The sequence below is a fragment of the Prionailurus viverrinus genome, chromosome B1, assembly GCF_022837055.1.
Source record: "Prionailurus viverrinus isolate Anna chromosome B1, UM_Priviv_1.0, whole genome shotgun sequence".
In the NCBI taxonomy this organism is placed as follows: Eukaryota; Metazoa; Chordata; class Mammalia; order Carnivora; family Felidae; genus Prionailurus; species Prionailurus viverrinus.
The window spans coordinates 146,030,242-146,043,010 of NC_062564.1; the positions used below are offsets into that span (position 1 = coordinate 146,030,242).

At 40.1% G+C, this 12,769-nt stretch overlaps 1 protein-coding gene across 1 annotated transcript; it reads right to left on the reverse strand.

Moving 5' to 3' along the window:
• Window positions 1–353: 353 nt before the first annotated feature.
• Window positions 354–9,092, reverse strand: EREG (epiregulin). The gene is made up of 5 exons (XM_047857603.1): window positions 9,056–9,092; window positions 6,260–6,346; window positions 3,655–3,778; window positions 2,642–2,791; window positions 354–435 (listed from the first exon to the last, which is right to left on the reverse strand). The coding sequence occupies exons 1-5, from the start codon at window positions 9,090–9,092 to the stop codon at window positions 354–356; spliced, it is 480 nt and encodes a 159-aa protein (XP_047713559.1).
• Window positions 9,093–12,769: the final 3,677 nt, after the last annotated feature.

The following is a 12,769-nucleotide window of genomic DNA, read 5'->3' on the forward strand; positions in this document are numbered from 1 at the left end:
TTAGGCTTAACAGGAATCTGTCATTTGCTGACCCTTCCTGAGTGATGAACTGGACATCGCTCACTCCTAAGCATTGTGTAGCTGGCAAACGAGCTTTGAAGCTAAAGCATTTGGCCCAGGAAATTATTTCTTACAAAAATAGGACTTCTTTCTATATTATATATTTTGTATACATTATACATTAGCAAATAGTCTGTCAAAAATAAAACAAAAATAAAAAACTTTTCCAAGTATATTAAAAATGCACCATTGTTGACTTAACACATGATCCAACATAAATATTATTAATAAAATAGGAATATTAACATAGTCAGGCACGCTGCGCATCCCTGCCCATAGCTGGACGGCTGCATTCAGACTTGTGGCAATGCTGGATCCCCTGACGTCACCCTTTCGTATTCCTTCTTTGGTTCTTTACTCTTTTGATTTCTGTACCTAGAAATATTCAGAAATTGAAACTGTTAGCACTGTAGTTAACAGTGAGAAGAACAAAGTATGCTAACAAAACAAACCAACATATGGACTCAAAAGAAACATCAGCACAGTGTTTCCAAAATGACAAAAGTCAACAGATTTAGGTTGGGCAAGAGAAAAAAAAAAGAGGGAGAAGGGGTAGTATTCTGTGGTCAAACAATTTGGGGAGGAAATGGTGAAACACAGTTAAAGGACTCTTCAGAGGTTTTAACATGTCCTGAAAATTACAAAATTCCAGGAAAGCATGTGACCATATTTAAGCCTGGGTGTTTTATTCTCTGTCTCTCTTTCTCTTTCTCTCTCATTTCTGTTTCTTTCCTTTCCCTTCTTTCTCTCAATCTCTCCCTCTGTCTTTTCTTCCTTCTTTTTTCTTCCTTCCTTCCTTCTTTGCTTCCCTCCCTCCCTCCCTTCCCTTTCTTCTTTTTCCCTTCCCTTCCCTCCCCTCCCTTCCTTTCTCCTTCCTTCCTTCCTTCCTTCTTTCCTTGGTTCTTTCGTTCCTTCCTTCCTTCTAGAAAACTAGTATGTGAATACCATACTACATCATTACATTCTATCCATCACATTGATACAATGTTATCACCAAAAGCAATTAGAATAACTTATTATTTATCAAGCACTAATTAGTGGCTGACAATGCCCTAAGTGCTATACATTCATTACTCATTCTATTCTCACATTCTCACATTGCCATTATCATCCTCCTTTTATAGATGATGACAGTGAAATACCAATGGGTTACATAAGGTCAAGTTCTGCCAGCTAGGATTCAGAATCTTCATTCATTCATTCGTTTGTTCAAGCTATCCTCCTAATATTTTGAATTCATTTTCTACCCATTTCGGAGATGGGGCATGTAGCCTTGAGGAAACTGCACGTTTATGCTTAGTGGAGGAATACAATTTGAAAGCTTTTGTTTAGACACAGACACAGTTCTGCCACTTGCCAACTATAGGAGCTGAGGCATGTCAAATGACCTCTCTAGGTCTCATTTCCCCAATCTTTATAAAGGAAAGGATTGTAGTCAAAGATCTTTTAGGGGTATTTCAGTTTTAGTAGTGTTCAGTTCTGTGATCATAACTAATTAGGAAGGCGTTTTAATTTGATGAATACTTAGAATCAATCATGGGCAAAATAAATTTAATCTTATAAAAGTAGCACGCTTCCTGACCTTCAAAAGTAGAAGCACATTGCTTTCAGCAAACAAAATGACATCCATTCAAATCTTCACTGAAAAATATGTACCAGCTCCAAAATAAGAAGGATTTCATGGAGACAGTTCAAGGCAGCTGTTATTAACTAATTCACACTGTTCCCAGACCCTGGTCTTAAACCCCAAAACACAACCAACAGTCTGATACACTGTCGGTAATTTCAAAACTCATTGTATTTTTTTTTCTCAGTGATCAGCCTCTGTCAGTATAGTATTATACAACAGGGTGGGGTGTCACTGTTCTGGGAGACGGGAAAAGTAACCTTTTAACAGCTGTCTGGAAATTCCTGTCTACAGGTCTGCCTTAAACTTTAAAATCCTAAGCCTCTAGGGTTATTAATTTACAAAGCACATGCTTTATGAAACACAAAATTTAACCTAATAATTGAATACAAATGGTTAAACATAACATTGACATTATGCCTTATGGTTCCTTTAACATGCATGATAATACTCAATGCTGAAAATGGTCCTGTGATTAATGTAGGAGATTTCTATCTGTATAACAGAAGAAAGAACTGATACTCTAAGCTTGGCTTGTACAACTTATAGAGACAATAAATAGCAGAGCTAATATTAGAGTCAAATCCATATGATATGCCACGGAAACTTCTTTTTTGTAAATATCATCAGTGGGGGCACCTGAGTGGCTCAGTTGGTTAAGCCTCGAACTTTGGCTCAGGTCATGATCTCACAGCTTGTGAGTTCTAGACCCACAACGGGCTCTGTGCTGACAGCCCAGAGCCTGAAGCCTGCTTCAAATTCTGTGTCTCCAACTCTCTCCGCCCCTCCCCCCTTAGAAATAAATGTTTTAAAAAATTAAAAAAATACGTATCATCTGTGCAGAGTCCATCGTATCCCTCTAAATAACACTTTGTCCATAGTCTTACCCAGTTTTTTAGCCTGCATTGTATAAACATAATACGTAGAAGCAAAGTGCAGAAACCACCGGCTTACCATCTGCAGAAGTAGTATATGGAACCGGCAACGATGACGAGAAACAAGAAAACGAGAATCACAGTCAAAGCGACATATTCTTTGCTCAAGGGCTGTTGGACGGTTAAAAAGAAGTGCTCGCAGCGGACCCCAGTGTAACCCACTTCACACCTACAGGAACATGGGAGAGAAAGATCGGTTATTTAAAAAAGAAATTATCATTAAGAATTCGTTTTGTAAGGAGTCGCCTCACACTGTGATACGGGAAACCGACGAGGGTTGCTGACAGCTGTAAAGAGGAATTCAAAGACTGGCCTCAGAGCCGGGCCCACATTGATATCAGAGCTCCACACAGCTCTCAGCTTAACTGTGGTGCTAAGTGACAGGCTGGCCCAGCTGCCAGGGTGGCTGACAACCCACAAGGGGGTTTGGAAAGTTTTCGTAGGGTGGAGGTGCATTTTGTCTTAATCAGTTCAATCAATCCTTAAAACAGGGGCTGATGTAGAAGTCCAGTGGAAAGACTAAAAGCAGAACCACCTTCATGGTCTATGAGAAGGAGGCATCAAAGCCTACCCGACTCTGTACCCTGGAAATATCGGTACAATTTGAGAGCTACTGTTTCTTCCAGAACTTAAAAAAAAAACATGCTTAATAACGTTACTAATAGCACATATAACTGCATGCTAATAGTATGTATAAACTACAGCCCCTGGGGGCGCCTGGGTGGCGCAGTCGGTTAAGCGTCCGACTTCAGCCAGGTCACGATCTCGCGGTCTGCGAGTTCGAGCCCCGCGTCGGGCTCTGGGCTGATGGCTCAGAGCCTGGAGCCTGTTTCCGATTCTGTGTCTCCCTCTCTCTCTGCCCCTCCCCCATTCATGCTCTGTTTCTCTCTGTCCCAAAAATAAATAAACGTTGAAAAAAAATTAAAAAAAAAATTTATAAACTACAGCCCCTGGAAACACATCAACTTCAAACAATTAAAAAAAAAAAAGAGTATACGTCTAAAAAACACTTTTTTTGTGTGTGTGTATTACCTGCAATAATTTTCACTCATGTCCACCAGGTAGATGCACTGTCCATGCAAACAGAAGCCATTCATGTCAGAGCCACACTTTGTTATTGACACTTGAGCCACACGTGGATTGTCTTCTGTCTGAACTGTGAAGGAAATGGAAAGTTGGATATATTCCGCTGCCTTCTTCGAAGCATGAATCACCCTTTCATATAGTCATTGCTGAGCTACTGTAGCAAAGCAGGGCAGGTACTAATCAGTCGAGGAGACTTTTCAGGACTAAGTCCCTCTAGTTATCACAGTTCCTAGGCCAGTGAACAAACATTTGACCCCTAAGGAGAAGGACCAACAGACTAAACAAACAAAATAAGACCTAGGCATCTAATTCACAAAGGATAATCTTGAAGGATAGAAAAGGAAAGTTTACGACACACAAAAATCATTACCCTCCAACGTTATTCACTTAACCCAAATGTGTCTGATGTTTTTCAAATCTCAAAATAATTCTGCAGTTCATTACTCCAAACACAACTGCAAACTGAAACCATTAATTAGTTCAAGAGAGCAAAGTTTTAGAGTGGGTTTTCTTTATTTTATTTATTAACTAACTCACACTGTTCCCATACCCTGGCCCTAACCCTAAAACACAGCCAACAGGCTGATATATTATCAGTAGTTTCAAAACTCATTGTATTTTTTTTTCTCAGTAATCAGCCTCTGTCAATACAGTATTGTACGACAGGGTGGGGTGTGAGTGTTTTGGGGGACTGCAAAAAAGTCAAAGATCTTTTAGGAAGGCATGTTTTGGTGTATATTCCCAAATTTTTGAGGGTACCATCAAAGAAATCAACCAAAGCCTCCCCAACATCTGTAACCATGAGAACTGAACTAGACAAATTTTGACTTCCAAATGCCCGGGGCTGGGCAAACACAACAGTGAAAATAGAAGCCTTTTTAGAAGTAGTGTTGCAACCTGTACGTAAAATTCATTTTAGGATTTTTAGTTACTGAAATGTGAAGGATGCTTATGAAATAATCAAACAATAGCATCCTGATTGTAATACTCCTGCTGAAAGAAATAAACAAGCAAACAATAACAAAAAAAGGGAGGGAGGCAGACCAAACTTCTAAAGAGTCCAGTGATGAAGGAAGAAAAGAGAACAGAAATACTAATCCAAAGGAATGCATACGTCCCAATGTTGATAGCAGGGCTATCTACAATCGCCAAACTATGGAAACAGCCCAAGTGTCCATCGACTGATGAATGGATAAAGATGAGGCATACACACACACACACACACACACACACACACACACACTGGAGTGTTACTCAGCCATAAAAAAAGAATGAAATCTTGCCATTTGCAGCAACGTGGACGGAGCTAGAGGCTATCATGCTAAGTGAAGAAAGTCAGTCAGAGAAAGACAAGTACCATATGAATTCACTCATATGTGGGATTTAAGAAACAAAACAAATGAGCAAAGGGAAAAAAGAGAGAGAGAGAGAGGCAAACCAAGAAACAGACTCTTTATACAGAACGAACTGATAGGAGGTGGGTGGGGGATGGACAAAATAGGTGGTGGGGATTAAGGAGGGCACTTGTGATGAGCACTGAGTGTTATAGGGAAGTACTGAATCACTATATTGTACACCTGAAACTGATCTTACACTGTATGTCCACTAACTGAAATTTAAATAGAAACTTAAAAAAAAAAAAACCTAAATAGTGGAGGCATAACAAAAAGGAGGGTAAGAGAGAAGGTAAAATTATTGTGGGAAATACCCTGGTTCCTCAGGATAACCTTCGACTCAATATTCAGACTGAGTCTAAAGTAGAGCTCTCTTGAACCACATCCAGAGTCCTCAGGGGTCCCCGAGGAAAATAGACTATGCATGACTTCTCTCTGTGTTCCTATGCCTATGCACAGTGTTTGGCATGTATTAAGTACTCCATAAATATTTTCTGAATGAACATTGTAACTGAAAGAAAGGACATCATTTGTTCCTTTTACAAAAAAATAACAACAAAATATATTGATTATCTACTGTGTACCAGGTTAAATTTGCCTACTTTGCCTGGGATCTAATCTCTAGCAATGGTTTCACAGCAAAGTTCTAGGGAATGGCCAAAGGGCATCTGATTTTTCTTGTCCTATCTCTTTAAGATCTACTCATTCCAGAGAACTAGATGCCCACTCCCTCTCCCACCAGTTATTCTTTTATATCGTTTTTCCAGATCTAGCTCACAAATAAGGTGCTAAAAAAATTATCAGTATTATTATTTAAAAGTTTATTTATTTTTGAGAGAGAGAGAGAACACAAGTGAAGGACGGACAGAGAGAAAGAGGGTGAGAGAGAATCCCAAGCAGGCTCAGTGCTGTCAGCACAGAGCCTGACTCAGGGCTGGATCCCATGAACCAGGCGATCATGACCTGAGCTGAAAGCAAGAGTCAGACGCTCAAGTGACTGAGCCACTCAGCAGCCCCCCCCCCCCCACAATTATTTTGTTAACACAGAAGCTGTTCCTCTCCCCTTTCTCTACACTGTCACATATTCGTAGTCTTTGAGTTCATTTCTGTTAAGAATGTGTGACCTTCCGGGGCAGCACTGGCAAAGCCGGGCTCACCTAAAGCTGTACAGTTATCTTCGGATTCTCCTGGGATGCATGAAGGAATCACGGTGGTGCCGAAAACTGCTTGGAGAAGATGGCAACCTAATAACGGGGGAAAACCAAATATATAAACAGTGCTAAAAAAAGAAAGCTTGATCAGAGTTTCATGTAACCACACTACTTATAGGGTTGTTTTAATGATTTCAAGAATTTGATCCATTGAAACCATAAAAGAAACTGATTTGTAAAAACAGGAAATAATTGAAAATCAATGAGCCCCCAGCTCTCGGTCTAGGGGTAAAAACCTTGGCATGACATTCCTAATTTCAGATTTGCCCTGTTCCCAGGGTCAAAGACCTGATTTTGAAATTTGATTTCCTAGAAGCTTAGCAACAGAAATTGTACAGACTTTCCACTATTTTGCTCCATGATGTGTTTGGAGCAATGCTCCAAGATAGAGCTTATTACACACGCATACACACACACACACACACACGTGTACACACACACAAAGGCTTAACTGACAATCAGTTTCTATTTACAGTAACAACTAAGCAGGACTCTCAACCATCGATATGTTCCTTTGTTGATTTAAGTGCCCAGCTTACTGTTTGCATTGTATTATGCACAAAAGTAGATTTTAACTGGGGCGCCTGGGTGGCGCAGTCGGTTAAGCGTCCGACTTCGGCCAGGTCACGATCTCGCGGGGTCCGTGAGTTCGAGCCCCGCGTCGGGCTCTGGGCTGATGGCTCGGAGCCTGGAGCCTGTTTCCGATTCTGTGTCTCCCTCTCTCTCTGCCTCTCCCCCGTTCATGCTCTGTCTCTCTCTGTCCCAAAAATAAATAAACGTTGAAAAAAAAAATAAAATAAATAAATAAAACTGTTCAGACTATCTTTAAAAAAATAAATAAATAAAAAATAAAAATAAAATAAAAAAGTAGATTTTAATAAAATGTAATCTAAGTAAAGCCAGAATATATCTTATCTAACGTGGGAGCGAACATACACGCTAGATGAACCACTGAGCCCTAGAATCCAGTTTCTGTCAGCCCAGTAAAAGTTTGAACAAGGCATTTCATCGTGTGTCCCCACTCGATAGGCCAATGTTCGAAAACAGGCTCCGGAATGACTTAAGTAGTTTCTGAATTCCATAGAAAGTGTGAGAAGAGTCCTTTCCATTGCACAGATGTTTACTGAAGAGGGTTTAGCTGCTTCTGTCAGGAGTCAGGCATTTGCACTTCACCCCTCTTTCTAGGCTAGACGAGTAACTTATATAGTAAATACTAATGGTGGTGATGCAGTTGTGGATAGCAGTTAACATTTCTTGAGCATGTACTATATGCAGGCGTGGCTCTTGTCCTCTTTATCTATATTATCTCATTTAATCCACCCAGTGACTCTTTGAAGAAGCTACTACTGTTATCCCCACTAAGCATATGATAAAACTGAGACTTAAGGAGTTTAAGTAACTTTCCCAAGGGTACATAGCAATGTTGTTAATGGGCCACATTATAGAACCTGGAAAGGGGCAATAATACAGACATCACACAGACAAACCAGGGTAAATATGATTGAAGCAGAGTATTTTACTGCTCTAGGGAGGCAACCAAGTGTGATGGAAAGGCAATCCTGGGGGAAAACTTGGGTTATGTGATTTTGGACAAATTAATTAGTTTCTCTGGCTCTAGATTTCCCCCACCTTACAGAGTTTGGGGGCGAATTAAATTAAATGATCTTTTTCCAAAATGCCTAACACACCAGAGACTCTCACAAATGTTCCAGGATACTCAGGGTCTAGCCTCTAGTTTTAGCAGTATGTGTGCGTAGTGCCCTCTCCTGGTCTATAACAAGATTACAAATCTCTTTGTAATTTGATATTTTAAAGTATGATTTAATCCAAGTAATAAAAGATTTTATCTTATTTTTTTTCTCGATCAGAGGAGACATGGATATGTTAAACATACTGCATATTATTGCTAAAAACTACATTACACATCTGCATCATAGCTTCTAATTTCATAAGTTTCAAACTAGACCCTTAGAACAATCCTATGAAGTAGTTAGTAGCCCCCCCCAAATTTAACATCAGGGAAGTTAAATTAAATGTCTTGTCCAAGACCGATTACATAGTGAGTGTAGAAAATAAGAGTTGGAATCTATGTTTGGACAGCAAGTCTCATAATCTTCCAATGATTTGACAATGCCTTTTTTGAAAAGTTTAGAACTATCTCCTTCCCACCCCATATTTCTCCTACAATATAAATAACTGCTTCAGTTGCTCATAAAGGAAAAAAAATCATCTTTCTTAAATAACAAAAAACTCCTAAAGTCTGGATTTCATTGTCATTTGAACAGAGATAGAAAAAGATAATTTGTTCCACACAGATTTTTTTTTAATATTTATTTTTGGGAGAGAGAGAGAGAGAGAGAGAGAGAGAGAGAGAGAGAATGCACTCGCGAGGGAGGGGCAGAGAGAGAGGGACAGAGGATCCAAATGGGCTCTGTGCTGAGGGGCTGGAACTCGGGATCCCTGAGATCATGACCTGAGCTGAAGTCAGACGTTTAACCGACTGAACCACCCAGGTGCCCCTCTCTATATATCTTTTTATGAAGAATGAGCCATCATCTAGGCCAGCTTTGTTCCACTTCTCAATATAATTTGGCCATGCATTTTCCTATGGCAGAATTAAACCCTTTAACTTATACAGTCCGCTCAACACAAACAGGAGCTCTAGCTGTGTGTTTTTACATTCTTGGTGCAGGTCTTCCTCCATGCTTCTTCATCTGAGGAAGGCTTTGGAGAAAACGTTACCAGTGCTCCTACCAAGAATTTCGCCCATCAGCCCCATCCACCGTGCAAACACACATTGGAAGCTCATTTCTCTATCCTTTGTGGAAATCAGAAACTAGCCTTTCCTGTTTGGATCTGCTTACACCTGCAATCTGCAACTATTATAGAATTCAGCTAATTGTTTTGGGGTGTTGCTTCTTAGTCTTTTTTTTTTTTTAAGGTTTTTAGTAGTTGTTAGTTTTTCCACTGTTGGAAACTTTGTTCCACCTGGTCAGGCCACAGGTGACATATTTGTCTTTGTGAATTAAAGAATGTTCAGTGCAGGGCGTGTCTCCACAAAAACTGGGCTCTGGTAACCTGTGACGCTCCCTTGGACATCGTCCACCACTCGGGATGGTTTCTGCGAGACTAGCTCTCGCTGCATGAATTGAACATCCGGGTCTTTTACAGATGAACTGGTAAATAATTTTAAATGCTTTCCTCAAATGAAAGACTGCAGCTCCATCATGGATGTACATAGCCAAGAAAATAGCAAAATTGGTTCTAAAGTTGTGTCCCTCTGCATAGCTCTGTTTCTTTAAAAGAATGATTCTCCAGCTTCTGTCAAGTTCGTCTCTGCTCCAGGCCCTTGCAAACTCGAGTAGGTGGAGCTGATCAAAATATTTAAAAAGGGAACCCATGGAGAAGTCTGATATCCACCACCTTGTCACCCTTAGGAAACACTACTTATTACTTTAAAGTCAGACAGGGAAGGAATAGACGCTAAATATACATACATTTCCTTATCTTACAGGTTTATTCCCTGCCGTTAGTGTTATTTGAACAATGATGGTCTATGATTCTATTGCAAATATTGTATTTGAGTTTTTGATTCTTGACCATGGGTCTCTGCTAAGAAAATAATTCACTAGGATATTAAGGATTTTGGATAGTGTCAGTGTGTCCAGAAAACAGATCTGGTGACAAGCCGTACGTCGGTAACTGAAGTATAGAGGAACTGCGTGCAAGGTGGGATGGGGCAGACGATCTGTAAACTCAAAACGGTCTCTTGGCACTCTGTTTCAAGAAATGCAAGGAAAGTCAAATTTCCATCAGAGGCTATTATTTCTGTCAAATTTCCCAAATGAGTTTTAGGAATTTGATGCACACCTGCTCCTCTCTGTACCTTCACCTTTCAGAGATTGTGTTTCAATGAAATCTCGAAGGTGCCAGCAGGAAGTGGTGTAGGTGATTCACAGGATACAAATCACCTCTACTCGGTGAGTCAGGGCCGAGCCCACATCCTTACACAATATTGGGGCACCGTGCGTGGGAGAAGAAGTTTGAGGATCATTATCTGAATGGGGGTAGCACGAAATGCCATGGGCCCTGAGGCGCTAAGAAGTGCTTGCCCAACAGTCAGGAGGAACGCCAGATGTAGAAAATGTCTTTCTTACTGCATGGGGTTTCCTTCACCTTGCTTCCTTACGGCTACACCGAGGGGCTCAATTAGAAGGAGGCTGGGATTTGGGGATTGGCTGACCAAGCCGATACTGCAAAGTCAAGGGCAATTCTCCAGGAGAAAATGGCTTTCCTGAATAGCAATGAAGCAAAGAAAAATGACCCCAAATAAAATGAGGTAGGTTACAGAATGAAAGAAATCATCTTATTTTCCCAATTTAACCTTTCATAATATTTAGACCAGAACGGTAAACTCATAATGAATCATGATATTTGCCCATCCCAAGCAGGTATCAAAATCCGCTTTGTTCACGCTTTTGGTGTGGTCACGTGCCTACCCTGCTCACGGACTGTTAGTTTTGTACCTTCTTCCATGGCAGTCTATAATTTTAGAATTTGTCTGTAACATGGTAGGCTTGTTAGGTCTTGTATAATTTCAAAGAGTGAATATGCTTTCACCATTTCCAGATGCCTTGTTGTTTAAAATTAAAATTTACTATTAGATAAGGTGTGGCTTCACCTTGGCTAAAATAACAATAAACTCTTTATCATGTCAGATCCCAAAAAGAACTCTGTCAGTATTTTTGAACATAGTCTCCTTCCCAGAGAACTACATGAAAAGAGAGACAGAGAGAATATAAACCTTGCCTTTTTCCAGAAATCATTCTCTTCCTACAGCTTTTCAGTGCTAACCTCATAACTAAGCTTCATTAAAAAATAAATGTAGGGGTGCCTGGGTGGCTCAATCGGTGGGGTGTTCGACTCCAGCTCAGGTCATGATCTCGCCATTCATGAGTTCGAGCCCTGCGTTGGGCTCTGTGCTGACAGCTCAGAGCCTGGAGCCTGCTTCAGATCTGTGTCTCCCTCTCTCTCTGCCCCTCCCCTGCTCTCACTCTATCTTTCTCAAAAATAAATAAACATAAAAAAATAATAAATGTAAAAACCAACTATAACTGTTCAAATAAACAGGATGAAACCAGAAGTTGATACATAATAACAAGTTACAAATAAGTATTTTTTTTTAAGTTTATTTATGAGAGAGAGAGAGAGAGAGGAGGGGAGAAAGGGGGAGAGAGAAAGAATCCTAAGTAGGCTCCATGCTGTCAGCACAGAGCTCAATGTGGGGTTCAATGTCATGAACTGTGAGATCATGACCCGAGCCGAAACCAAGAGTCAGGAACTTAACCAACTGAGCCACCCAGGTGCCCCAAATTAGTATCTCTTTTAATTTTGAGTCTTAAAAGGTCGCCATAGGATCTTCCTTGCCAAATGCAAGAAAAGATTTATTAGGCCATGCTTTTTAATTCATAGGCATGAAATAACACTCGTTAATTCTAGTAGTAATTCCTAAATCATACTTCAATGTTCTCATATATTTTAGTCATCATACAATACCATACTTAAAGCTATTCAGTTGAGAAGCAGTGAGTTAAAATGTGAAGGTATAGTTTACTTCACCCTAAAAATGGATTTAAAGATGAATATCTTATTCACAATGGAAGTATTCTCATAATGCAGGAGAATGCATATCAACTCTTGTGGAAAAGGTACAATTTATACTAACCTGGGTGTTTGGAATTTTTTGATGAAGAGCTCTAAATGTGGGACTTGCATTCCTTAAAAGCCAAAGTTTTGGGGTGCCTGGGTGGCTCAGTCGGCTAAGCGGCCGACTTCGGCCCAGGTCACGATCTCGCGGTCCGTGAGTTCGAGCCCCGTGTCGGGCTCTGTGCTGACAGCTCAGAGCCTGGAGCCTGTTTCTGATTCTGTGTCTCCCTCTCTCTCTGACCCTCCCCCGTTCATGCTCTGTCTCTCTCTGTCTCAAAAATAAATAAACGTTAAAAAAAATTTTTTTTTAAAAAGCCTAAGTTTCATCTCTAGAGTATTCCAAATCTCCTATTGAAACTATTTTTTTTCTTTAAGTTGTTACGTGGGATGTATTTTTATGACCCTGTCTGCCTCTACTCCCTTTCATCTTACTTCTCACACCTATCCCTACTGATCCAATTCAGAAATGTAAATTACTATCACATTACTGTCTCAGAAGAAAGACCTCGGAAAGGAACAACAGTCTGTACTCTATAACTGTTCGCCATGAGCCTTCTTTTCATTATGGCCATATTATGGCCTGAAGCTTTGAATGCTTAACGGCGTTTTTAGAAGCACATTGGCTATCATAGCATTCATTCTTTATAGATGCCTACTGGCAAAAATGAATTTGCCAAAACACAGAGTTTTTATAAGTGACCATCAAGAAAGAAAGGAGAGAACAAATACATAAAAGGTAATTTTTAAAGC

Coding starts and splice junctions, on each gene's coding strand:
- EREG (XM_047857603.1), bottom strand. CDS start 9,092: ATGGGGCTGATGGGCGAAATTCTTGGTAGGAGCACTG. Junction 2,792..3,654: donor ATGAGTGAAAATTATTGCAG/GTAATACACACA, acceptor ATGTTCCTGTAG/GTGTGAAGTGGGTTACACTG. Junction 436..2,641: donor ATATACTACTTCTGCAGATG/GTAAGCCGGTGG, acceptor GAATATTTCTAG/GTACAGAAATCAAAAGAGTA.